General features: G+C 60.4%; 3 protein-coding genes across 18 annotated transcripts in view; 2 read left to right on the top strand and 1 right to left on the bottom strand.

The window, feature by feature from the left end:
* Dennd1a (DENN domain containing 1A) overlaps positions 1–2,445 on the top strand; it is a 489,363-nt gene extending 486,918 nt beyond the window's left edge. For all 13 annotated transcript variants that reach the window (XM_063227177.1, XM_063227157.1, XM_063227192.1 and 10 more), the window contains one exon: positions 241–2,445. In XM_063227177.1, coding sequence (XP_063083247.1) covers positions 241–1,422 — 1,182 coding nt within the window. In that variant the 3' untranslated portion in view covers positions 1,423–2,445. The remainder of the gene's footprint in view (positions 1–240) is intronic.
* Positions 2,330–24,140, bottom strand: Crb2 (crumbs cell polarity complex component 2). Of its 4 annotated transcripts, XM_063227135.1 has the most exons (14): positions 23,389–23,524; positions 22,740–22,793; positions 16,738–17,076; positions 14,545–14,740; positions 14,304–14,443; positions 13,723–13,908; positions 13,390–13,503; positions 10,283–11,155; positions 9,668–10,170; positions 8,951–9,116; positions 7,628–8,411; positions 6,847–6,963; positions 6,220–6,346; positions 2,330–4,960 (listed from the first exon to the last, which is right to left on the bottom strand). In XM_063227135.1, exons 3-14 carry the CDS (start codon positions 16,958–16,960, stop codon positions 4,736–4,738), a joined length of 3,654 nt encoding a protein of 1,217 aa, XP_063083205.1. In that variant the 5' UTR covers positions 16,961–17,076; positions 22,740–22,793; positions 23,389–23,524; the 3' UTR covers positions 2,330–4,735. The 4 variants fall into 4 exon arrangements, with proteins under 4 accessions (XP_063083205.1, XP_063083222.1, XP_063083214.1 ...); XM_063227152.1 differs by lacking the exons at positions 22,740–22,793; positions 23,389–23,524 and adding an exon at positions 24,013–24,140; XM_063227144.1 differs by lacking the exon at positions 22,740–22,793 and having other exon boundaries at positions 23,389–23,563.
* LOC134477709 (WW domain-binding protein 11-like) lies at positions 22,932–25,964 on the top strand. The gene is made up of 3 exons (XM_063256633.1): positions 22,932–22,936; positions 23,025–23,615; positions 24,017–25,964. The coding sequence occupies exons 1-3, from the start codon at positions 22,932–22,934 to the stop codon at positions 24,165–24,167; spliced, it is 747 nt and encodes a 248-aa protein (XP_063112703.1). The 3' UTR covers positions 24,168–25,964.
* The last annotated feature ends 426 nt before the right edge of the window (positions 25,965–26,390 follow it).

Genomic DNA, 26,390 nt, shown 5'->3' with positions numbered 1-26,390 from the left:
CAAGCCCCACTGTGGCACAGCAGCCTGACTCGGGGCCCAGACAGAGCTGGGCTCTTAGCTGGTACCCTGGAGTGGGCACCAGTCTGTTCCAAGTGCTTGGATCTAATGGGCCACATGCTGATGAGCTCAGTCCTTGTTGCCACCCATTACCCAGGAAGGAGTCTGAGAGGCCTGTTTGCCCGCCCGTCTGACCTGTGTCGTCAGCCCATGGTCACTGCCTCCTTCCTTCCCTCCCAACAGAGGCTGGACCTGGGCAGGAGCGAGAGGAGCCTCGGCGTGATGATGGCCCTGAAGCTCGCCCACCCATACAACAAGCTTTGGAGCCTGGGCCAGGACGACATGGCTATACCCAGCAAGCCCCCCAGTACCTCCCCTGAGAAGCCCTTCACCCTGCCTGGGAACTCCCTGAGCCTGCCTTGTAGGCCCCAGACCCGCAGCAGCATCCTGAGCCCCAGTAACAGGGAGGAGGCTCCCACCCCCACTCCAGGCAGTATCACCATCCCCCGGCCACAGGGCAGGAAGACGCCAGAGCTGGGCATCGTACCTCCACCACCCACCGCCCGGCCGGCCAAGCTCCCGGCTGCTGGCAGCACTCTTGGGGACTTCTCGGTGGATCGGGAGAGGCAAACTGCTCCAAGCCCAGCCCTGTTCCCAGGGCCCCTCCCCAGGGTGGCCCCCCAAGGCCCCACGGAATTGCTGCAGCCTCTCAACCCAGCCCCAGCAGCTACAGGCACGGGCAGTGATGCCTTGCTTGCCCTTCTGGACCCACTCAACACAGCCTGGTCAGGCGACATCGGCCCCCCACACCCTACCACCCCAAATGTAGCCACCCCATTTACCCCCCAGTTCAGCCTTCCCACTGCAGGGTCCTCCACCCGCTTCCCTCAGCCACCACTCAACCCTTTTGTCCCATCTGTGCCAGTAGCACCTCCTGCCATGCCTCTGGGTGCCACACCAGCTGGGCCTTTTGGGGCCCCTCCAGCTTCCTTAGGGCCAGCTTTTGCTCCCAGCCTCCTCCTGTCCAGTTCTGGCTTCTGCGCACCTTACAGGTCTCAGACCAACCTGTCTGCCCTCTCCATGCCCAACCTCTTTGGCCAGGTACCCATGGGCACCCACACCAGTCCCTTGCAGCCACTGGGACCCCCCTTAGTCACCCCATCCAGGATCCGAACATTGCCCCTGCCTCGCTCAAGTGCCAGAGCTGCTGAGGCCAAGCAGGGGCTGGCCCTGAGGCCTGGAGATCCCCCACTCCTGCCTCCCCAGCCCCTCCAGGGCCTGGAGCCAGCACTGCAGCCCTCTGCTCCTCCGCAGGCCAGAGACCCCTTTGAGGATTTGTTACAGAAAACCAAGCAGGATGTGAGCCCGGCCCCAGCCCCCAGCTCGGTGGAGCAGCTCCGGAGGCAGTGGGAGACCTTCGAGTGAGCAGGCCGAGGGCAACCCTCTGCCCCGTGTCTGCCTAGGTCTGCTGGTGGGAAGGGATGGGGCCTGTTCTTCCACCCCTCCCCACACCGCCCTTCTCTGAGGTCACTGGGGAATGGTGCCAGTCACCACCTGGGAAGTGCCTGGACTTCTGGGCACCACCTACCCCACAGCCTCTTCGGCACCCTGCTTGGGTTTTGCACTAGAGTCAGCTGGGCCAGCAACTACCCCAGCCCTCATCCTGCCACCCACTTCCCACCCCCACCCCATGGGGGTCCTGCTCTCCTGTCCTGCAGCCAGGCTGGGTCTGCTCCCCACCGGCACAGGTGTCAGTGTGAGCCCCAGGATGCACCGTCTGCAGGAGACATGGTGGTTCAGGGATGGCATGCACTTCCGAGCTGTAGGACTGCCTGCCTGGTGGGCCCTCTCCAAACCCTCTCTAGCAATATGCCCTTTTCAGGAGTCTCTGCCCCGGCCCACAGGTTCCACTTGTCTCTGGAGGCCAGGCTGTTCCTCCAGGCTCCTCGTGGTAGCCACACCCAGCCCCAGACACTCCTGTGTGGGGCCCAGGAACACCAGCAACTCTGACTTGTAGGAGAAAATCCCCACAGCGTGAGTGTCACCTGGGACCTCCAGGCCATCCCGGTCTCTCCTGTCACTGTCAAAGATGGGGCCCAGCCTCCTGCTCTCTGGGACTTCACAGGCAGAGCTGAGCAGCAACTACCCAGATCCCAACTCCAAGGCCTAGAAGACAGAGGTGCCACTGCAGCCTGGGCACCGTGGGGCAGGACAAGGCAGGCCTGAGGCCCTCGAGGCCCCTGCGGAGGGGACACGTGGAGGCCCGAGAGCCAGCCCCTCCTCGCCCACCTGGAGCTTCTCGCCAGCACACAAATTCCTGAGGCCACAGCACCAAAGTTCAATTGGAATGTATTGTTATTGTTCCTTTTATCTTTCTTTTCCTTTTTACCTTATTGATTTGATGAATCTTGAAAACTGACTCTTTTCAATAAACCAAGTTAAAAAACAGCCCAACCATGTAAGAAAACAACCGTCTGAGACATGCAGGAAATTGTAAGCATTTTGACCCGATTTCTCATTTCCTATTTGTGAATGGTCAGACAAGCCTCCCTGGGGGTGTCTGGTGGGACAGAGGAGTCTCTCAAGGTCCTCCACACGCCAGGGGACCCTTCTGTGTCCAAGAGGCTGGGAGGACACTGCTGCTGGTGGTGAGCTGGTGAAGCCTGGCACTCTCCAGGCCACCTGTAGCCCAGGACCAGTCTGTCCCATGTCAGGTGCGTGGCGTGGGTTCCAACACCACACTGATCCCAGGCAGGCTCCAGGTCCTGGGAACAGAGGACAAGATGAGGTCCCAGGTGGCCTGCGCAAGCAGGCACAGCTCCCGGGCCCCCGGCTGTGCTGGCAGCTAGGGGCCAGTACCGTGGGTTCACACAAGCGCCAGTCTCTCCACCCACTGGTGGAGTTTGCAAACCCAAGGATGATCTGTGTGTCCGTTCAATAAAGTCTTCTTGGGGAAAAGGCTGACATCCTTGTGTCCTTAAGGAAGCCGTGGGCAGGAGTGACGCCGATGGTCCCTCAGATATCCTACAACCCCTCCCGTGAAATGAGGGCAGGCCAGGAAAGATTCACCCAAGCCCTTTCCCAGAATATGGGAGTGTTGGTGACAGATCCATGAGGTCCTGCCGCGACCACAGAGCAGGGCTGTAGGCCAGCAACAGTGCCCACAAGTTCAGGGGGACACCTTGATGCCAACCCCCAGGTCCCATCAGCAAGGGCAGAGCCTCAGATCAGACTGTGGCCCCCCTGGGCACTTGTTTGAAGGAGACCTCTGGACCAGTCACCCACAGTGGCCATCATCACAAAGTTAAACAGTTCATGCCGAAGTGCCACCTAAAATGTCCTTTTAGGAGCATGCCATTGGCACCAGCTGCCAAATCACCGACAGCACAAGCCAGCAAGGGAACTCCCCTGCCCCTGCCTCTCCCAGAGTGTAGGGTAGGAAAAGGCAGCCCCACCTCCTAGGGACAAGGACAAAACAGATCCCTGAGCCTGGGGAACAATGAGTCCCCCATGCTGTGTCTCTAGAAATGCCCCAGAGAAAACCAACCAACTTGGAAATGAAAAAGGGTCTCCTGGCCACAGCACTGGAACCCACATCACAAGAGGTGCCAGCCCGAGAGATAAGGCCAAAGGGACCCCATGAAGCCAATGGGAGGCCTAGCCGCTGGGCAGGTGCCCTGGCATCCAAGGCCACAGCGTCAGCCGCGCCCACCCTAGCCACTGCAGGACTGGCACAGGTGCCCAGCAGGTGCTCCAGAGCTACAGCACCTTTCCTGTGTCAGCCCAGGGCCACACACTGAACCAGCCTGCAGGGGGAACGGCCACGGGAGAGCACAGGATGATTCTCCTCCATCCTGCCGGTCCTCAGGAAGAAGCCTTTCCACCTCTGATGACATTTCAGATACCTAAGAGGATGGTGTGCTGTCCTTCAAGTCAGAGGAGTTTAACAGTGTCAGATCTCCTTGTGAGGTAGGCAGGTGCATCTCCACTGCCAGTAACCCTGGCCATGCAGGTACTGGGGCAGCATCCTCCGCTCCCATAGGCTGCATCGGTGGGCAGCTCCAGGATTCCCCGTGGGACTGGCTCTGGCACCGCAGGACAGATCCTCCTGAAGGCGCTTTTGTTCTGGGAGCCGGAGCCCACTGAATGCCCTCCCTCCCTGCTTTCCCAGCAGTCTCTGCAGCAGAGACTGTCCCTGGTGGGGGAGAAGATGCCAGAGCTGAAGCCTTGGTGCCCGGGCAAGCCCTGGCTGTGCCTCCTGGAGAACATGCAGCCTTGAGCTGCCCCTGCTTCCACAGGGCACAGGTTGTCCCGCTCCTCTGAGCAGTCTCTTCCCCCATGGGGTCACGTGCTGTCACTACATAGTCACATATACATGGCAAAAGAGGCAGACACACCACAACACACACTACAACACCCACACTGGAATCCCAGACTGACACGTCCCCTCACATTCACACATGCACACTCTTGACCACGCCACCTGCCCCCAAGTGTGCCCACGCACACAGCCATGTACCTGCCAGGGTGGCCTGGCGGGTCAGGTGGAGAGACGCACAACCTTGAAGGCACCCTCTGCTTCCCTGAGCTGTTCCCCTTCCCTTGGTCCCTGTCAACAGAGGCTGCCAGCCACAGGGACCCTCCCAATGGGCGTCCCGGGTCCTGGAAGTGGTCTCCTTGGGTCTCTAGCTGGAAATCCTGCAGGACCTCAGGGGTGCGGCACTGGCAGCCAGGCCCCCTAGATGAGTCTCTCTTCGGGTGGCACCTTGAGGACGCTGTCCATCTCCAGCCGGGCCCCGGCCACCTCCTGCTGGCTCGGGCTGTAGGTGCCCTCTGACTGGCGCCGCTTCCTGGCAGCCAGGATCCCTGAGAGGAGGCCCAGGAGCAGGAGGAGCAGGCAGGCACAGGCTGCAGGCACAGCCACCTCCAGCAGCGGGAACGGCAGTGGCAGTGGCAGGCCCTTCTGCAGGAGGGGAAAGGACATAAGGACGTGCTCAGAGAAAACCCAGACAGGGAGCAGGCTACCCCAGAAAGTGGTGAGGGGCCCAACCCAAGGATATGCAAGCAGGTGCCTTCCTGCAGCCACCTGTGGAGCCACTGGGGTCAGGGACACTGATGACTAAGGGGCCCCAGCTGGAGGAGAAAGCGGGACCCAGGCACCTCTAGCACAGAAGGTGAGCAGAGTGTGTGGGACTCCAATGTGCCCTTCCTCCAAGCGGGAACAGTGGGGCAGACTGAGCTGCACCGTTGGGGAGGTCAGAATGCTCCAGGGCCTGCCTGCCTACAAGGGCTGCTCCGACAAGCTGTCCCTGGGAGACAGGCCTGGCTTTGAGGGGCTCAGCAAACTCCCCCATCTTCAGTCACAGACCCCCAGGATGCCCTCATGAATGGCCTGCATGCCTGGGATTTTAAAGTCCTTGAGTCCCAGAACCTCCAGGACTCCAGAGTTCAGAGGTCTCAGCTGTGCCAACCCTCTCTTTGTACCTTGAGGTTCCTCAGCCAGCTGTGACCTGTGCCCTCAACCCTAGCACACAGCCTGGAGAATGGGCCTCAAAGCTTGTTCCAGTCCTGGGTGTGTCCTCCAAGGCCTCCACCCTGGCACTTTTGGGGAGCTGTAAAGCCATTTCCTCCCGCTGGCCTGGGAGGAGGGGAAGCCAGAGACTATAAAAGTTCAATTTGAAAGGAAACGTTCCCCAGAGACAGAGATGACCTGCAGTTTTTGACCCAACTGCCAGAAGCCTGGGGAGACCAGGGCTGCTCTCAGACTGCCTTCCCTGACTTCCCCCGCCAGCACTGTGCTGGAGTGCTGGTCTCCTCTGCCCAGGACCCTCCCCAACATCAAGGACACCTTCCCCATGGCCAAGCCCACCCTGGCACAGAATCCTGGGTTCCCCAAATCCTCCTGGCTCAGAAACTCCTGGAGCTCATAGGCTCCCTGTGCTGTGGGCCCTGAGTCGTGGTCCCAGAGCAGACTGCACAGATCCTACCTGTTCCCACTGCCATTCCCCCGGGCACTGCAGGGAGCCTAGGCCAGTGCTGGCCAGGAGCCTCGGGCCCTCACTGATGGCTGATGGAGCCCCAAGTTCCCCAAGAGAGACAGTGTCTCCCACGGGGGAGGGCAGGACATGCAAAGGAACAGTCACCTCCTGAAGCTTTGGCCCAAGGACACTCCCCACCCTGCCCCATCTCATGGAAGTAGCCTGCATCCGAGCCGCCACTCACCACCACTTCACAGATGGGACCGGAGAATCCCGAGCTGCAGGTGCATTCGTACACCCCACCTGACGCCTGGCAGGTGCCCCCATTCAGACAGGGGTTGGCTTCGCAGGGCAGGGGGAGGCTCTGACACCTGGGGAGGGAGAGGCTGGGTGCTGAGGGCTGCTAGCCCCGTTGCCCCCTCATGTTCTCCACCCCAAAACAAGATCATTCACCACCCCTGAGCAGCACCTTTACTGCTGGCTGGGCCCTGCCAGAGGGCCAAGGTTGAACATCATAGTCCCCCTCTTTCAGCCTAGCATTCCCGACCATGAAGGACTCCACGAGAGCTACAGGAAAGTGTGTTGACAAGCAAGTGGTGTCCAGGGACACTGACTCAATCTTCCCTGTAGTTGGGGAGGCTCAGGACCCAGCTCTCAGAAATGCCAGTGGCATCTATGTAGCGGAAAATAGATTTGCATGCCCCAGAAGGAAAAGATCGAGGGACACTGGTAAGCTGTCTGGCACTGCAACCCCCATGAGGAGACCGAGGGTCCCCACATCCACCATGCTGGCTGGCGGGGACCAGGGCCATCCTGCCAGGGTCTCTGTGCTCATCAATCCAGTTGCCCAGCCTGCAGTCCCCAGACTCACCTCTGGCCAGCAGAGCCCTCCTGGCAACTGCAGTTGGCACCACCGGGCCCAGCCTTGCAGGGGCCACCATTGAGGCAGGTAAGGTTGAGGGTGCACCCCTCGGGCAGGATGGGCAACCTGAGGAGAGAAAGCACAAGGCTGGAACCAGGTGACAGTGGTCACTGAGCCTGGTGTCCTCATCTGTGGGATTCAGGGCCCAGCCCCACAGACCTCCCTGTCCCCCCGGGAAACTGGGAAGTAAGGGGACCCTGGGCTTGCTGTCCAAGATGCTTGACAGAGCCAGGGACCTCTCTCTGGACAGAGAGGGAACTTTCCTGAGACAGAGGCCTCTAGAAGCCAGTGAAGTGGACCGGGGCAGGGGAGAGACCAGGGCTACTCCTGTCCTACTCGGGTGGACATTTATGGAGGGGGAGTCAGGCTCTAGGGGAGAGCTTGGTGGGCAGGCAGCAGCGAGCAGAGATCAGGCCGAAGGTGGGAAATGTTTGCTCTGCCCTGATCCCAGAGATAAGTGCGTGCTGGTTTCAAAGCCTCAAGATCCTCTCCCAAAACTAGCTCTGGGTTCCCCCAGACCGGTCCGAGATTCACGGTTAGAGGACAGTGCTTGAGTGTGTTTTTTACCCTTACGTGCATCAAACTGAACTGTCATTCCCATTTACTGATGAGAGCCCGGAGGTTCAGAAAGAGAAGCGACGCCCCCACAACGGACCCACCGCTGCCCCTGGGCCCAGGTTCCCACCTCCAGACCCACACCCCATCCCTGGCCTGGCTCCGCCGTCCGCACCTGCAGCGCGCTCCCGTGAAGCCCAGCGGGCAGCGGCACTCGAAGCGGCCGTCCGGGCGCGCGTGACACCAGCCGCGGGCACAGGGTGCCGAGCGACACGGGTCGACGCGGGCTTCGCAGCGCGGACCCTCCCAGCCCGGGCCGCAGGCACAGGCGACCGCGTCGAAGAGGTCTCGGCAGGCGCCGCCGTGCAGGCAGGGCGAGGGCGCGCACACGGGCGCACCGCGGCAGCCCAGGCTCGGGGCCGGCGCGCCCGGCCAGGGGACGAAGTGCTCCCTGCTCCCGGTGGGCGCTCCGGGCCGCGGCCGTGCCAGGGCCAACGGGAGGCCGCCGAGCGCCACGCGGCCCAGGCAGCCCGTGAAGTTCTCGGCCAGCAGGATGCGCGCGGCGCCCGGGCCCCGCAGGAAGCTCAGGTCACCCGCCAGGCCGCGCAGCGCCGCGGGCGTCGCCGCACCGTCCAGCCACAGCAGCCAGCGCGACGCGGCGGCTGCCGGGCGCTCCATGGCCAGGCGCACACGGTGCCAGGCGCCATCGGCCACTCGGGGCCCGGGCGCGTGCAGCACGGCCCCGGCCGCGTCCCCGCCGCTGCGCACCCTGGCCACCAGCGAGCCGTTGCTCACGGCCAGCCACAGCCCCGCGTCGGCGCCCGCGGGGACGCGGAGCAGCCCGCCCTCGGGGTCGCGCGTGCGGAAGGCCAGCGAGAGCCCACTGAGCGAGCGCCCCGACACGTTGTGCGCAGTGAATGCAGCTGGGGGGCCCTCGCGGAACGTGGCCTCGGCCACACCTGCGGAAAGAAGGGGAGAGCATTAGGAAATGACCCACGGGGCCTTCTCCAGGGACACCACTGCCGCGAGCTGAGCTCGCAGGATTCAGAAACTGCACCTGCCCCTCCGCACGCGCCTTTCACTGGTCATGGAGGCTTCCTCCTCACCGCGTCACTTTCTAAAGTGCCATCTATTGTTTCCTTTTGTGAAAACCTTCTGTGGCTCCCAGCTGCCCTTCAGATAAAGTCCAAATTGCCTGACCTGGGATTCAGTGCCCCTGCCTATTCCTTCACCCATTTCCTGATGTGCCCCCTGAGCTTGTGTTTTTAGATGGTTTTACAAACCTCTGGGGCTTCAAACATGCTCTTCTTCCTGCCTGAAATGTCCTTCCCTGTGGTCTGTCAGAGTCGGCACATGTTCGCCCCCTCCCTCCCTCTGGACAGAATGGTCCATCACCCTGGACAGGAGCTTTAAATATTTCTGGCCCAAGGTTCAGCATAAAGCATGGGGATCATAGTGTCGAGCTCTAGCAGTTGGGCTCCCCAGGCCATACACTCACAGACAAAGCCATCAGGGACCTCCTCACAGGTGGCTGGTGAGAGGCAGGGCTGACTGGGGCACCACTGCTGCTGGGCACACGTGGGCCCTGTGAAGTTGTCAGGACAGGTGCAGTGGAAGTCATTCCAGGTGACCAGGCAAGTCCCACCATTGAGACAGGGATTGGGCTGTGAAACAGGGCAAAGACTAGCTCAGGCCGGGACTCAGTATCAGCCCCCCAGCACTATCGCTGCTGTGACTCTCCACAGGAGCAGCTCCTGGGGACACATGACCTCCCAAACCATGTGGAAGGTCAACATCATTCTCACGTCACAGATGAAGAGCTAGGGCTCAGCCAGGTGAGCTCACGTGGCCAGATCACCCACGGGCAGGGACAGGAAACGGTTCCCACCTGGGCTACTCCATTCCAGTGTGAGCGCTAATTTTGAACCCATGGGTTCCTCTCCCCCAAGCAGAAAGGCTCAGGCAGCCCTGTGTCTCGGTCAGGGTGCCCAGGGACTGAGTAGGCTGGGGGGACAGGCACAGGGACCACCAGAGAATAGGAGCAGCTGGATGAGAGGAGTTGAAATCAAATCTAGCTCTGCCTCTCTAGCCAAAGGACCTTGGACAGGCCACTCTACCCCCACACACACCTCAGTTTCCTCATCAGGGAAAGGCTGGGCTAACCTCCAGGGACCCAGGACAGATCCTGGGTTAAGGTCCCATCCCAGGCACTCACACTGCATGTGTCCTCCGAGATGCAGCCCTGGGTGAGGTTCTGGGACTGGCCCAGCTCACTAAGCTGGCTGGAGTTGTCCCCCGGCAGAGGAAAGAAGGGGAGGCGGAGGCCATTGAGTCGAAGATCCTGGAGGCAGCCTCTGAAGGGGCCCCCCCAGGGCTGGCTGTCAGCCGGGAGGAGCCTCCCGCCCACGTGCACCTGCTGCCCCAGGCCCTGAAGCTGATCAGGACCGAAGCTGAGCGTCACCAGGTGTCGGAGCCCGTCGTCCCAGCGCCCAGGCAACTCCACAGTGGAGCTGCCCGGCACCGTGGCCCGGATCTGGCCCCCGTCCAGGAAGATGGTCAGGCCGGCCACTGAGTCGTTGGCAAACTGGAGCAGCAGGCCGGCGGGCTCCCGAGTGCGGAGGAAGAAGGACACGGTGAGGCTGAGGCCTGGCAGCTCGAGGAGCAGGAAGGAGATGGAGCTCAGTGCACCCCTCAAGCCAAAAGTGGCAGCAGGAATCTCTGCAGGGAGAGACCAGGCTAGGTGTGAGGCCTACAGGCCGGGGGGGGGGGGGGGGGGGCGGGGAGTTGCTGGAAGAAGGAGCCCAGGTTGCCACCTCCCACCTGGGCTCACCGTTAGCGCACGTGGGACCACTGTATGGCCGCGGGCAGTCACAGTGGAAGTGAGTCCACAGGTCCACACAGGCCCCTCCGTGGGCACAGGGCAGAGGCTGGCACTGCTCACGGTGTTCACAGCCCAGGACAACGTTCCCGCTGAGGTTGCCCAGGAGGAGAAGGTGCCCATCCACAAGCACATCCTGGAAGCAGCCAGCAAAGGCCGAGCCACCCAGCCGGGCAGAGCAGGGTTCGGAAGGCCCAAGGGTCACCAAAGCTGTGGAACCTGGGGCCACAGGACCAGAGGCCACGCAGAGCCCAGAAGGGCAGCCCTCATGCCAGAGCCGTAGCTCCAGGGTCCCGAGGCGCAGTGCCACCTCCACTGGGTGCCAGTGGCCATCATTTAGGACCATGCCTGGCAGTCTCAGGACAAGAGTGGTGGCACCATGACTCCAGAGTGTGACTTGAAGTGTGCCCTCCACCAGTTCAAGTTCCAAGCTGTTCTGGGTATCAGTTCGAGTGGCCAGGGCCCCAGCAGGCAGTGTGGTACGAAACCTTAGTGCCAGGCCCAAGGGGCCACCTCCCGGCACCGATGCCCACACAGGGATCCCAGCCACCACAGAGAAGGTGGTATTCTGGCCACAGTCAGGCCCATGGGTACCAGGTGGGCAGCGGCAGGCATAACTGTGAATCCCAGACTTGAAGATGGGAATGCAGGTGGCAGCCAGCGGGCAGGTGTGGCCCTGGCAGCCTGTGAGCTGCACAGAGCAGTCATGTCCACCCCAGGTCTCTGGGCACCAGCAGGTATAGCCTGCCACAGTGTCATCACAGGTCCCGCCGTGGAGGCAGGGCTCCGAGAGGCACTCGTCCACATCTTCCTCACATGTGAGGCCTTCGGGAGAGACCAGGCCAAGGCTCAGGAACACCCAGGGCCAGAACCACAGGCTTGGCCCTCAGCTTCCACGCAACCAAACCAGTTCCCGAAGGGTTTCTCCTGGTCTGCTGGAGTCTCCTTCCTCTCTGTGTCTAGAGAGGTATAGAGAGTCCACACTCTGTGATTCCATCCCCAAACATTCTCCAACCCCGCCCCACTTTCTGAGCTAAAGTCAGCGCCTCCAGCTCACCCACCTCAGGTGCCCTTCTCCATCTGCCTCTGCCTGCAGCCAGAGCTCTACTTGCCAGGGTCACCTGGCCAGGCTCCCCCATCACGCACCCTAGCCTTCACGACCCCTCATGGCTGGGCTCCAGCAAGCCCTCGAGCCTCGACCCTGCTTTCTAAACCCCTTGAGCTCCCCATTCCTCTGCGCATTTCCTGGAAAGTCCTGCCTCTACAGCTGTGCTCACACGCCTCTCGGCTTGGAATGCCTCATCCTCCCGTACTGTAACTTTCGAACTCCTATTCATTCTGCAAGTCTCAACTTAGAAGCCCCTCTGTTTTCTCCCATGGGATCCCCTTCACATCTAAATATGTCCTTGATGCCCAATAAAGGGCCCGCATGGCTTTTGTGGAAAGAGATGGATCAGAAGAGTGGGGATGGGCATGCACATCTGGATCATACTAAGTGACTCCAATCTCTACCCTACCATCTCTTTGAGGGGCTCTACGCCACTGTGATGAGACCACTTAACCCTCTCCTCTTGCCCTCCCTCCAGGTTCTCAGGCCCCAGCCCGAGAGGCCACATCCAAAGGCTCAGCCAGAGGTGCCACAACAAACCAAGGCTGGCCCTGTGCCCCCCAGCCCAGCTGGGTGAACCTAGCTCCAGGGGAGCGACCAGATGGGACACCCAGCCCCAGTCAGCCACAGACACCACAGGTGCCTCCTGGGAACCCCAGCCACCTGCCCAGCCTCCCCCAGTACACAGCCCTGTCCCTTGTACCTGTCAGGAGCCACAGGGCCCCCAGGAAGGGGCACAGAACACACAGCGACATGGCTCCCCCAGACAGCAGAGAACACGGCTGGCACTGGGGCCGGGAGCACAACGCACGCCCAGCCACCCCCTCCCTCCAGCAGCTCAGGAATGCTGGGCACTGGCCTCCCCCACACCAGCCCTGCCCAAGAGAGGCGAGCAGGAGCCCGGCCCCACAGCAGGGTCCCCTCCTGGGCCCTAGGCCTCAGAGACCTGAGCTCAGCTAGAAGCAGCTGGGTGCCAGTGAAGCAGGTGAACCTGGAGGTCAGTACCTCTCTCCAGGGCACCACCGCCACATCTGCAAGAAGTGCGTACGAACCCCTACCTCCAGGGGCTGCGGTGAGGGGGAAGAAAATGGAGAAACACTTTTCAGAGGCCAGTTCCAGCACCTGGCTGGAACTCCAGGGTTGGGACTGGGGACTTCAGCAGACGGTAGCCCCACTTTCAGGCACCCCAAGTCACCTCAGGGTAGGGAGTGCTGAGCCACAGAATCTTCGATCCCCACCACCTTCCCCAGACAGGAAGCCAGCCTGGTTCCTGGGAACCTGCCGGTAGAGCAGGCAGCACCACTGGGCAGGAATGCGGGCGGGCTGATGGGGGAGGCAGCAGGGACATTCCAGCAGGGCAGGGACACTAGGGAGTATGTGCCCCTCAGGTCCACCACTGTCCATGTGACTGCATCCACATGGACCCAAGGAGGTAGAGATGTCCTAACCCCCCCACACCCCCAGCTAAGCAGCAGGCCCCAGCTCTCCAAAGGCAAAGCCTGTGCTGCAGCCCACCCCCAACTCTGCAAAGCCCACCCTCCCCCAGCCTGGCTCAACCTGTATGGCCCACATGCAGGGCCAAGCTCCCCGCCCCAGGCTCTGGGTCCAGCCCAGCTCTCTCTCCTGGGCCCTGGTGCTGGCTTTTCCCTGTGGGGGTTCCAGAGATGCCCAAGATATATAAAGCCAGACTCTCCGACCCCCAATCAGTGCCACCCAACAAGCATCCTCTTGATTTGTGCCATTCACATGTGAGGACCTAAATATTTCTCAGCCGCTTCCAGAGCCTGGGGCCCAACTCAGCCTCCCTCAGCTGTGACTTAGGCAACCACACTCATGTCTGTCCCCATCTCCTGTCCCCATTCATCCACACAGCAGACAGAAGGGACCTTTCCACCCACCAGCTCGGACTTTGCCCTTCCCCCACCCACCCTGGCACACCCCATCCCGGTACCTGTGTAGCCATCCAAGCAATGGCACTGGAAGCCATTGGGCAGGTCCTGGCAGCGGCCGCCGTTGAGGCATGGCCCTGAGGCACATTCATCCACATCCACGCTGCAGTTGTCCCCTGCAAGAGGCCCATCAGTGGCTCCCACCTGCACCTCCCAACCAGACCAGAGTTAAGAGTCCATTTTATAGCCAGGGACACTGAGGCTCCGCGTGAGAGAAACTGCCTCAGGCAGGGTAGCACAAGATGCCCAGCAGAGCTAGGTCTCAGGCTGGCTTGGACTCCCGTCTCAGGACATCTGGATGGACGTGGTAGACAGCTTTGCTGCTAGGCGCTCACCCTCAAAGCCCGCAGAGCAGCGGCACAGGAAGCCCGCCGCGTGGCGGAAGCTGAAAGCCCCGGGCAGGGGGGCCTGGGCGCCCCCATACAGGGCCGGGTCTGAGCGTTGCAGGCAGAGGCCTCCGTTCTGGCAGGGGCTTGAGGCACACTCGTCCTCGTCTACCTCACACCACTCACCGCTGAAGCCTGGGGACACAAACGCAGGTATCAGGTCACAGGAGGTCCCTAGGCAGCTCCCCTCCCCTGCCACCAAGCTGGCCCAGGGTCAGGCACGTTGGACAGCTCTGAGTATAAGTCACCAATGGTGAGTAGTACATTGTTGTTACTGAGCACTGCGCCTGTGCCGCCACATCCTGGCCAATGCTCCTCCGCCATGCCTTCTTCCCTGCTCAGTTCACCCTGAGGAGCAGGTGCTATTAATTTGCAAGCTGGGAAACTAAAGCGCAGACATTAGTACAATGATGTACACAGCAGAGGGCCCGGACCGAACTTGCGCATGCGCACACTTGCATGACTGCGCCCTTCCGCCCGCACTCCTGGGAGAGGGGGGCGCGCCTCTGTTCTCACCGGCGTGCACGTACCTGGCCAGCAGAGGCAGCGGAAACTCCCTAGGCCTTCGAGGCAGGTGGCATTGTGCGCGCAGGGCGCAGACGCACACTCCAGCACCTCTAGCTCGCAGCGCGCGCCCTCGTAGCCCGTGCCCGCGCAGTCACACCGGAACCTGGAGCGGGCATGGCGGGAGCTGACCGCACCTCCCCCAGACCGGCCCACCACTTCCCTGCTTCGGAGCCTGGCCGGGTCTGCAGCCCCGAGTTCGCTTACCCGTTAACCTGGTCGTGGCACGTGCCCCCGTGCGCACATGGCTGGCTGTGGCACTCGTCGAGGTCCAGCTGGCAACTGGCACCCCCATAGCCCGGTGCGCACATGCAGAGGTAGGAGCCCACACCGTCAAGACACGAGCCCCCGTGCAGGCAGGGCGCTGAGGCGCACTCGTCCACCTCAGCCTCGCAGGTCACGCCTGGACGGGGCGAGAGACACAGAGACCCGGTGATGCACACCCAGGGGAGGTCAAATCGGCCTGGCCAGGAGTCACCATTGCTCCGTTTGCAAGGGGCGACCCGTTGGCTCATTCATTTGAAGAACTGCAACATCCATGCCCTAGTAGAGTCCTGGTAGCCAAGGCCTAGAGCCAGGATTGGGCTCAGACCTAACTGAGGACTGGCTTTTAGTATCAACAAGTGACAAGGGAGCTGGATCCTGTGAAAGGAAGACGGTACTGTGTGGGGAATTAGAAGTTAGGAATGGTTTCTTTAAAAGTTTTTGTTTCTTTTCTTTTCTTTTGTGGGGGTTTTGTGTTTGAGAAACAACACAGTTTGGGGGGCTTGGGGTTTTTTTTTTTTTTGAGACAGGGTCTGGGCTTGAATTCACTATGAAGCACAGGCTGACCTCCAACTCACAAGGTTCCTTCAGCCTTCCTAATACTGAGATCACAAGTGTGTGCTATCACACCCCGCAAGAGAGTTTTGTTTTGTTTTGTTTTTGTTTTTTTAAAGATTGGGATAGCAGCAGGCTCCTGGATGCCAGAAGGTGACCACAGTTGGTCAGGTCCTGCTGGGGGTGGTGATGGGGGCCCTCTAGCAAGGGGAGGAGTCTGACAGGTGAGGCAGGAGTTGGAGGGCAGCCCCAGGGATAGGGGGTCAGGTAACAGACTCTAAGCTCACCCTAAAGGTTACAAGTAGCTGAGTGATATGATCCTAGCTACATCTCAGGAGGCTCACTGATGTCTTTAAGGAGGGGCCCCTGGGCAGCGACACTGGCGTCGGTACACGCTGGCTGGGTGGTTGCCCATGGAGAATCTCATGGTTTGAAGATTCACCCCTGAGTTCACACATCATTGCAAACCCCAGGGCACCCTGCCCTGCCTCTGCTCCCCCAAGGTGGATTTGGCCATGAGGAGGCAGAGGCCCAGCTGACTCCTGCTGGAATTCTCCCCCTTCCCAGCTCAGTGAGCACAAAACACAGTCCGTCCTTCCCATGACCTGCTAGGCCCACTCCCACCCTCTGTGCCAGGGGGAGCCAGGCTCAGGCCTCCTGGAATCCCAACCTCCTCCGTCCGGCCTGGAACGGACAGAGAGAGATGAGTCATGACAGACACCGGTGCCTCACACCCAGCAGTTATCAGAGCACTGAACTTCCGGTGCACGCACACCTGCCAGTGTGCACGCACATTTCACATGCAGCAAGGCAGTCAGAGAGCCCATTCACCCATCGACAGGGCAGCAGACTGTCCTAGGCTGAGACCCACTCACTGGCCTGTGCCCCCAGCTGCATGCTTTTGCCAACTTTTGGCAGCAACTACAGGATGCCCTGGCCTCAGAGCTGGGTGGAGACGGGTGGCTGGTTTCCGGAGGCCCAGATTATGTGCGTTCAGTGCTGGCCTTGGTCACTTTTCTGAGCACTCAGGGCATCCAGGATCTTGGGGGCACATTGGCATTCTGACTGGAACAAGACAACGAGTGGTCTCCAAGTAGGACATTGGCAGACAACAGAGGGAGGACCGGGGCCTGTGTTGCAGTGTTACAAGGATGTTCTCCCTCGAGGGCCATTGGATGGTCCAGTTTCTGTGTGACTGCCTGACCCATGTCTGGAGTGAGACAATGTTCGCCATGCTGTGTGGGGTCCCCAAGAAAATAAAAGTGGCAGAATCTGCCAGGTTACTCTGACTGCCAGAGATGCCTGAGGCTGGGTTGCACCCCAGAGCCAGAGCCAGCTGTGCAGAAGGGGCTGAAATAATGTTAAGTGCCTGAAAGAGGCTGGACACCCAAACACACAATTTCACCGGAGTTGCCAGGTGGGCCCAGGAGATGGCAGTTCCGTAGTAGCCAGGGGTGGGGACACTCAGCCCTGGAAGCTTCCTGGGGCAGCTCATAACTAAAGCCACAGGTGAACTGGGCCGTTTAGACTAGGAGCCACGGGTGGGACCCAGACCTCCACCCCGGGCAGTGCAGACATTACCTGCATAGCCGAGGGGGCAGCGGCACTCGAAGCGATCAGCCAGGTTGTGGCAGGTGGCCCCATGGTGGCAGGGCCTGGACGCACACTCATCGATGTCCAGCTCACAGTGGGGACCCTGGAAACCCGGCACGCAGTAGCATTGGAAGCTGTTGGGATCTGGTCCCTGGGGCACACACAGGGCGCCGTGTTGGCAGGGCTGGGTGGCACAGCCCTGGGGCTCCATGGGCCCACAGGTGTGGCCATCACTCTCCGTTGTCTGACACTTGGTCCCTGGAGCACATGACCCTGAGGCACAAGGCTCTGAGGTCTGCCCACTCAGGGTCTCTGAAGGCACCGTCCCTGTAGAAGGAGGAGAGAAGCTGGGTGGGCTTCGGGGATGTGTCCTCCCCGCACTCTCAGCCACAGACCCCAAAGGGCAGCCCAAATCTGCTGTGCTTCGGGGACGCTCAGGGGCCGAGTGTAAGGCAGGTCACAGTCATCTAGGCCTGGACCCGAGTCTCACAGCAGAGAAACAGGCCTGGCACCTGGCACCCTGGCAAAATTAACGAGAAGACACAAGGCTGGGAGCTCCCCTACATGGTGTCCTCCCCTCCTGGCAGTGTCCTGGGGAGCAGGGCTGTCACTGTGCCCAGGGCATGAGCCAGCAAACAGACTCAAGAAAGAAAACCACGGCTGTTTCGAGGTCTTAACACTGGGGTAACGTCGCTGTCCTGTTCTTGTTGGCCACACCAGGAAGGGACACCGTCTAGGTTCCCCTTCCTCACTCCCTTCCTAGAGCAGTCCAGGAGGACAGGGCATCAGCCTGCAGTGGGGGGCCCCCCTGTCCTGCCCCTCTCCCGTTGGGGGTCTGGTAACTCCATCCATGAGTGAAACCGGAGCTGTCTGACCTCAGCCTCCTAGAAGGGGCGTGTGGCTTCAAAGGCTGGACCTCATCCCACCCTCCTGCCGGCCGCCCTGGCCAGCGGCTCCTGGAGGATCCCTGGCTTTCATTTCTTCCCCCACCACTCAGCAAGCGCCTCGGCCTAGGGGTGGGGCTGGCCAAGGTCACGTGGAAGAGCAGGTACTGAGCCTGGGGCACTGAGCACCTGACTCAGCACTTCAAGGTTGCCAGTTTGGCTGGGAGTCAAGACCCCGACCTTCCTCCCATTCTGCCTACCTGACAACCTCGGCACTAACAGGCCAGGGTTCAAATCCCAGCTCAGAAAATGACTGCCCGTGAGATGTCAGGCAAGTCATTCTTCCTACCAAGCCATTCCCAGCCTAGAGGGAATGAGACTAGTGCATCCCTCAGATGAACCACCGGTGGTGAAGAGTCCTGAACTCAGAGGCTTGGCCAGGAAGTGCTGCAGTGGGGGAGGGGTTCCCGCCAGAGCCCCACCTGGAGTTCCCCTCCCCCATCCAGATTGTCAACGCGATGCTAAGCAGGCCCCAGAGCAGCCAGTCCCTGCAACCTTCCCTCTCCCTTTGTGAAGACCCTCAGATAAGGCTGCCAGCCTCAAAGGCGTCACCCACATTCCGTGTCCACTGGCCCAACCCCCGCACTCCCCAGCGGGCCTGAGAGGGGAGGGGACAGAGGACAGTGAGCTAGGGGAGATGTGGATGGCCAGTTAGTTCCACCTCGAGCGCCCAGCCCCTGGTGCAGCTCAACCCGGGCTCATCCGTTCACACTGGGGGCCCAGCACCCACAAGGGCCAGGTGTGCAGAAGAGCACAAAGAATCTAGAACACGTTCAGGGTGGTGGGGGACGCCCCTATCCCCCACTGCTCAGGGCATCTGTTCCCAGTCCCTCTGCCAGACCTGGTCATGGAGGAGGGGAGGAGACTGGGGCTGAGGTTTTAACAGTTTACAGTCAGGTTGCTGGGCTGGATGCCTTGGGGGGGGGGCAGACTGATAAAAGGTGAAAGAGGATCTTATGGGGGTGGGCCTGGATCGAGCTTCCTCAGGAAGGGCACAGGTTTGGGGCGCAGGTCTGGGCTACATCTTAGGCACAGACAGTACCCCTAAGGGCATTGTGAGGACTCTGAATGACCCGTGTGTGGCCCCGGTGCCCAAGGAGCCCTCTGTGTGGGGCTGTGACCCATGCCAGTCGAGACCCAGGATGGTGAAGGGCCCTGGCTGTTGGGTCCAGAACACACAGAGCTCATTTTAGCCCTAACAAGGCATCACTCATCCCCTGTGTCCGCACCCCAGGCTGGATCTGGGCCCCAATTTTGAGCCCTCCAAATTGGAGAGCAGGGCCTAGACCTGGACAGGGTGCTAGGTGCCGAGGGGGGCTTCTTACAGTCTGCCTTCCCTGGGGTCCTGGGCCCTGTGGGTCCTCTCAGGGCCAGAGCAGATGGGCTCAGGACATGGAGTGCAGTCCTTGGAGTAAAGTGAAACTCCAGGAGGAATCCACTTCCCAGACCCACAGCCTGAGATGGGGCTGGGGTCAGAATTAGTTCTTGCTATTCCAGAGCCTCCCATCCAGGGTTTCCAGAGTGACCCGGAGCCCACGGCCCCGACAGTCTGCATTGCCCCCGCTCCAGGGATTGTTTTGCACACGGAGGAGTGGGAACCCCAGTCTTCAGAGTGTCTGTCTTGGGAATCCTGGGAGGCCAGGCTGGCTCAAAGAAGGGAGCCGGCGCGCGTAGGGTTGTCCCGGGCAAGCTAGAGGGGCGGGGCATGTTACTAGGGCAACGAGGGGCCTGTGCTTATCTTTACAAATCCTTCCTGACCTCTGGGACTGCCTGGGCTGACCTGGCAGGGGAGGGATTAACGGAAGCAACCCCTGTCCTCGACCTGCCGCCTGTCCCCCAGGAGAGGCAGAAGGGGCCGACGCATTCACCGAGTGCCCACTATACACTAGGACCCTGCATCTGGTATCATGTTGTTATATTTGGTTTGAACCAGAAGAGGGGGCTGTTTAGGAAACTACTTTTTAAATGCAAAGAGGTTGATCAACCTGCCTGGGATCAGCTACAGTGGTTCATGCTTGGAATTCCAGCACTCTGAAGGCTGACACAGTAGGATCACCCCAAGTTCCTGGCCAGCCTGGGCTACACAGTGAGTTCAAGATCAGCCAGAACCATGGCGCGACCCTGTCTCAAAACAAAAAACAAAAACAAAAACAAAAACATTGCCCCAGTACCATCCCTTCAAAAGCTAACAATCGGACGGTCCGCGTTCTGCCAGTGGGGGAGACATTGCCACCTTCATATTGTGTGTGGCCTTAGCGCATCTTCCCCACCTCCCACTTAGCGCCTCCCACTTGCGGCTTTTCTCTAGAATGCAGGTCGGGGCTGCAGGTGTGGCTCAACAGGGCAGCCCTGCCTCATGTAACAGGGGCCCTGGGTTCTCCCCCCAGCGCTGCTAGAGAGCAGCAAAGACGGGACGCCGGCTAGAGCAGGCAGCCTTCCCAGCTGCACAGAACCTCGCTCAGGGCTCTGAAGCCCGACAGGCTGCCCGACCGGATGAGGTGAGAGGGAATGTATTTCCACGTACTGACCCGGAATCTCCCCAGGTGGGGCTGAGAAGGGTTCCAGACACCCACTCGGCCTCAGCAAGAAGGGCACGGGTCTCTAAAAGAGCTCTTGCCTTGGGTGCACAAGGTCCTGGGTTCGACTCCCAGCACCATAGAAAAGGTGGAAGAACTTGGAATACTCTGTCAAAAATGTCTACTCTAAGAGACATCATCCCACCCCATAGGCTCTCTGTGCCTGGCATTGCATGTCCCCCATTTCCAAACCGTGGTCTCAGGACACTGGTCCTGGGAGACACCTCCCCAAGGATGGGCAAATCCAGACCTGCCACCTGCCACTTTTAACTACTTCACTATTAATATTAGTTAACTATTAATAGACGATTCCTTAAAATTTCCTTCGACTGTCAGGGTTCCGTACCAAGAGCTAGGTCAGAAAAGCACTGGGTGAGTTCTTGAATTGGCCTCAGAGTGGAATTTGTGTCCTGTCTCACTGAGGCACAGAGGAGACTGACTTTCCAAAGGCAACAGCCACGGTCAGCTTTGAAGCCCCACCCTGTCACACATGCAGGGAGTGACTCAGGGCAAGTTATGGCCTCTCCCTGGCTTCCTCAGCCTCCTCTGTCAACAGCGGTATCAGTGCTGACCTCATGGCTGCAGGGAGGATTAAAGCTGATGGCCGTCAGGCCTGCAAGGCCTGCAGATGTGAGTCACTGTTCACAAACCCCTTGGGAGGCCAACACCAAGCACCCAAAGATCCTGAAGCTGGGGGCGTGTGAGTGGGTTCCCGCCCAGTCCCTACTCTGCGCTGAAGGCCCCACTCCCTCTGCTGGAGGAGGGGACAGACATGGGGACCAGGCTGCCTGCCCTTTTGTCTGCCTGGCTCCCTGGGTGTTCGGGAAGGGGGGGGTCCCATTGTGCTCCAAGATGCTTGGTCCTCTCCATAGCAACCTGCGGGCCTCTGAGGCTGCGTGGCTGGGATGGTGGGGCCCAGCTCAGGGCTGGCAGGGTAGGCAGCACAGAACCCACCTCCTCTGGGAATTAGTTTTCCAGTGACACAGTCCCCAGTCCCCTCTCTTCATGGTCGGGCCTTGGGTAATGGCATGCAGAAACCGTCCTGCCAGGGGTGATCCCACTCCAGCTTTGGGGGATCCGCGGGGATGGGGTAGATCCCCGTGCAAAAAAATACTTAAGGGAAAAGGTGGGCCCCAAGGGTCAGTGTATCTTCCCCTCTACACTCTGACCTACTTCGTGTCCACACTGTCATGTGTGCAGGGGATGCATGGTGTAAATGACAACACAGCAGCACACATGCCAGTGTGTGCCATGTACATGGGTGTGCATGTGCCAGTGGTGCCTGCTCATGTGGCAGTGTGTGCCCAATGCATGCCACACAGGAGTGCAGGGTGTGCACTCGTGTACCTTTGGGACAGGCAGGCTGACCCCAGAGTGGGATTTCACGTCCTTTGTATGCAGAGAGCAGCCCCCAGAGTCACCCAGGGGACCCACCTCCTAAGCCCCCGTCCTTTCCTGAGTCTTGGTTTCCTTCCCTACAAAATGGGGTCCTCACCCTCCCTGGTGGCCCCAAAGAGAAGAGCAGGAGAGAAAGTTCTGAGCACGCAGCCCCCATAGGAGTCACAGGGCCCTCTACAGGGCTTGGGTCGGGAGGTGGCCTCCTGACTACACAGAATGGAGGCCAGGTCCAGCTGGAGGTGGCAGGGAGCAGAGACTTCCCAGGCCTGAGGGGCAGCTACAGTGCCCAAGACAAAGCACCCCCAGGCTCCCAGGAGGAATTCCAGGCCCCATGCCTGTGTGTGACCACTTGGACAAAAGCAAAAAGCCTTGCTCGTCAGGGACCTGGCTTCAGGGGACTGTTCCAGCTGGGTCTGGGACTGCTAGGCCGAGGCATAGGGGTCACATGTGTGTTCTCAGCACCCCCCCCCAACACTGGAGACCCAGAGCATCTCCACCTTCCCCAGCCAACAGGCACAGGTAGGGAAACCACACCAGTGGGGGGCAGGCTCTGGCTTCCTGAGGCCTCTTTCCTGGCACTGAGCTGGGGTCCCCTGGCCCCTCCAGGACCCACTGTTTCCAGCAGAAACCCAATTGTTCAGCTCTCTGGACAACGTACGTTCCTCAACAGCACTGAACACGGCTCACCACACCCACTCATCTCAGCCCGGCTCCCAGATCATCCACCCCATAACTTTTACACCTCACTGGTGCCCCAACTCAGTGGATCCAGGTAAGGCCAGTATCCCAGCAACTCCCCAGACTCCAGCCCTCACCCCAGAGTGCCCCAGCCCCAACACTCATGCGAGGAGGGATCAGAGTGGCCCCACATGAGCTGAGACACACACACACCCGGCACCCAAAGCAGGTCACATGCAGCACCCCACCACCCTCAGCAGGCTTCACCCCAAGCCCCAGGCGCGGAGCCCTATATAAGTTCAGAGGCCCTCAGCCCCGCACTCAGCAACTCACTCCTGATACCATGCAGGCCGGGGGTCCTGGGGACAGACCCCATCCCCCAGACCCCACTCACCAGCCACCAAGGTGAGAGCGGGAGACCAGGACAGCAGCAGCAGCAGCAGCAGCCCTAACAGGACAGCACACAGGGGCCTGGAATCCTGGGTCACAGGCCTAGTCAGTGCCATGGCAGCCCCACTCTGCCCGCGCTGTGGGATCAGGCGGCCCAGCCGGCTCTGCACCCCCCTCATCCCTCCAACCAGCACTAATGCTGTGGACAGAGGCCCGGCCCCGCCCCCGCCCGCCTCCCCTCCCCCTCCCGCACAGACTCCAGGGGAGGGGTCTGACCCTCATTCCCTAGGCTGCAGCCTGAGTCCCCAGCCCCTCCCCCACCTCCTTGGGGACAGTTCTGTCGGGAGGGGCTGGCCAAGGTTGTCCTGCCAGGTGATGTCACTGCTGCAAGCCTCCAGGGACCCTATCCTTCCGTGCTCCCCCCTGCGGGATCCCCTAGAGTCAGACCTGCCTTCCAGAGGCTTCCACATCTGTGGGGGCTCCTGGCACGCAGCTCGCCCCCTATTCTGCCCTCTCCCTTCCCAGAGGGCACCCCTTCCACAGTCACCACCCCAGCTCCTGGCCCGCCTTCTCCCCCCACCAGCCCATTCCTGGCACGCGCAGCCTCCCTGTCGCCGCCCTCCAGATCCAACCGAGGCACATGGCCCGCGCACCTCATCCCCCTGCCCTCGGCAGACGGAGCCCTTTCTGCCTCTCCATTTGGCCTTGATGTCGCCCCTGCTGCTGGCAACTTCAGAGACTTCATTCAGGCGCCCGGAGCCCTGAGAGCCGCCAGCCCTGTCCAGCCGCGGTCCCGGGCGCGCCGGGCCGGGAGAGGAGCGGCCCTGGGTGCGGAGGAGGAGCCCTTCGGGAGGGCCGCGCCGGCAGGCAGGCGGTCTAGGTGGGCTCAGGGACACAACACAGAGCAGCAGCGCCCTGCCTCCGCCGCCCCTGCTGGGGCGTCCCCTTGATGAAGGGACTTTCCTGAACCCAGCCACTGTCCCCTGCCAAACCATGCCTGTCTGCCCAGCTCAGCGATCATGAGCTCGGCCCACGCAGGCCCCCGGCTCTGCGCTCGGTGTGGACAGGCACCTGCCGGGTGGGGTCCCGGCGCCCACGCGCGTGAGTGAGGTTGCATGGGGCAGTGCGTGTCCGTGGCCGCTGGTCACGCCGAGTCACCGGCTCAGAGGGCCGAAGCCTTGGGGGTCACCGCCGCCCTCAAGCCTTATTTTTTGCTAGGGGTCGCCCCTTGGTTTCGGGGACCCCCTATCCCCCTTTAATCACCCCCGTTCGCTTACGCAGGAGCCCCCTCGTGGAAGCACCTCTCCACGGGAAAAGCACAGACTTAGCGGTGCGACTTCACCACACGCTTCTCTGGGCCTCAGTTTCCTCATCTGTAACCTGGGAGTCACAACAGGTCCCTCCCCAAGACGCTTTAGTGAGCTGCGAGTAAGTCCGCGGGTCTGGGCTTCTCGGATTCCCAAGAGCCCGGGGACAGCCGCGGGGAAGCGGAAGGAGCGCGGGCCACAGCCCCGGGTCCGAGAGCGAGCGCGGACAGGGACACCTGCGCTGGCCGGCAGCCCGCGCGCCACCTGGCGGCCGCAGCTGAGACTGTCCCGAGGGATCAGCTGCTGCTGAGCACCGGATTTGGGGTCCTCTCCCGGGTGGGCATATGGTTCCGGATGGTGGATCTGCAGGGTAGCAGAGGCTGGGGCTCTGCGTGGTTCTGCTGCGGGCCCAGGCAGGTTCTCTGGGACTCTGTTTCCTCTCCACATCCTTAGAGCCTGGGCGTATTGGGAGAAGCCGGCGGCAGTGTCAGGGACACGGGCGCGCGGGGGGAGGGAGGGGCACTTCGGAGATCGCCCTCGGGGACCCTGGAGACCCTTGCAGCAGGGCCCTGATTCTGCCTCAGGGTCCTGTATCCCCTCCTCAGCGCCTTACAGCTTATTGTTTGTCCCCGTGCCCCCCAGAACCCCAGGATGCCCCTCAGCCCTGACCTCGCCAGACCCCTCCGGCCTTCACCGCCAGCCACTCCCCGTTCTGCCCCCCATGCCGTGGGGCTTCCCAGACCTTGCTCCCTAGCTTCCCTCCTGCCTTCCTGGTGATCACTCTCACCAAACGTTGGGGTGTCCCCTGCAGAGCACATCCAAGCCCCAAGCCCGGGCCACCTGGCTCTCATAAGCTCTCCACCGGTGGCTCTTAACCCTGGCTTTGTTTCCTCTGAAGACAGAGATACTTCAGGGTTGTTCGTTTGGTGGGTTTTGCTTTTCTGAGACAGGGTCTCATAACTGAGCCCAGGCTGGCCTAGAACTCACGATGATCCTCCTGCCTCAGCCTCCAGAGCGCTGGACTGCAACTCCTACCACCCTGCAATGCAACAAGACATACACAGACAATGGGGACCTGGGTACAGCTCAGTGACAAGGGCCTGCCTGGCAAGGGCACAAAGTCCTGCGTTTGATTCCCGGTACCAAAAACAAAAGGTAATCAGCCTCACTGGGAGCCGTGGCCCACACCTGTAACCCCAGCTATTCAGGAGGCTAAGCCAGGACGGCAAGTTCAAGGCCAACCTGGGCAACTTACTTAAATCCTGGTTCAAAAATAAGATAAGGGGCTGGGAATATAGCTCAGTGGCACAAGCACCTGACTGGCAAGGCCAGTCCCCCCGCCAAAGAAATAAAATAAAAAACTAAAACCTAAGAGGGCTGCAGATATAGCTCAAGGGTGGGGCACTTGCCCAGTATGTGCAAGACGCTGGTTCAGTCCCTCATACTGCAAAGGAAAGAAAATGGTCACAATGACAAGCTGAGGTTTGGGGGGGTCACAGCAGGCCAGCGGCACTGGATGTGGGTGCTAGTGCAGATCCCAAGTTCTCCACTTTCCGGCAGTGTGGCCTTGGGTGAATCACTGAACCTCTCTGGGCTTTCAACCTCAAGTAAAAAGAGGGACAACAGCACCGCTTTCCCTGTGACACTCTTCTGAGAGTTAAACGAGCTAATTATTCACAAAGCATTTGGAACGGGCTCTGGAACTTTTTGTTGTCACTACTGTTTTCAGTTTTTTTCTTCTTCGTCATCTTCTTCTTCTTCATCTTCCTCTTCCTCTGGCACATGTTAGAAATCAAATGAGTGTTGATTAATAAACAAGAGCCAGGCATGATGGTGCACAGGAGGCTGAGTTCCAGGCCAGCCTGCCCCACATAATGAGACCCTGTCTAAAAAAAATTAAAAATAAATGAAGAGCAATTTAAGATGTTACGTATTGTAAATTTAAATACAGGTACTGGCTATGCTGGAGCACATAGTAAATAAAGAACAAGACGTCCGTGCCTGTGAACAGAATCCTCTAGGGTGACATCCCCATCGCAGGGTGGCTCAGGGAGCATCCTGGCGGCAGCTCAGATTCCGAGGGCACTGGCAGCAAATGCGGGATTTTCCAAAACAGCACAGGCCACGTGGTTCTGAGCACAGCACAGTCTTCCTCAGTGAGCACCGCCAGGCCAGCTTGCTCTCTATACACGAGGTCTCTCCCCTCCCTCAGTGCCCAGCAGAAAAGTCCACAGTCACGAGGCACATGGACAGTTCTCCAGGGTGTGCACTGTCCCACGCATCACAAGGCATCCAGTACTCAGGCCTCATTCACTAACTCCCAGGGTGCCCCTTTTCTCTGCAGTCTT

This window comes from Cavia porcellus, unplaced genomic scaffold (assembly GCF_034190915.1).
Source record: "Cavia porcellus strain 051 isolate PalLab524CR breed Dunkin Hartley unplaced genomic scaffold, mCavPor4.1 scaffold_1, whole genome shotgun sequence".
In the NCBI taxonomy this organism is placed as follows: domain Eukaryota; kingdom Metazoa; phylum Chordata; class Mammalia; order Rodentia; family Caviidae; genus Cavia; species Cavia porcellus.
This window is presented reverse-complemented; position numbering and strand designations above follow the sequence as displayed.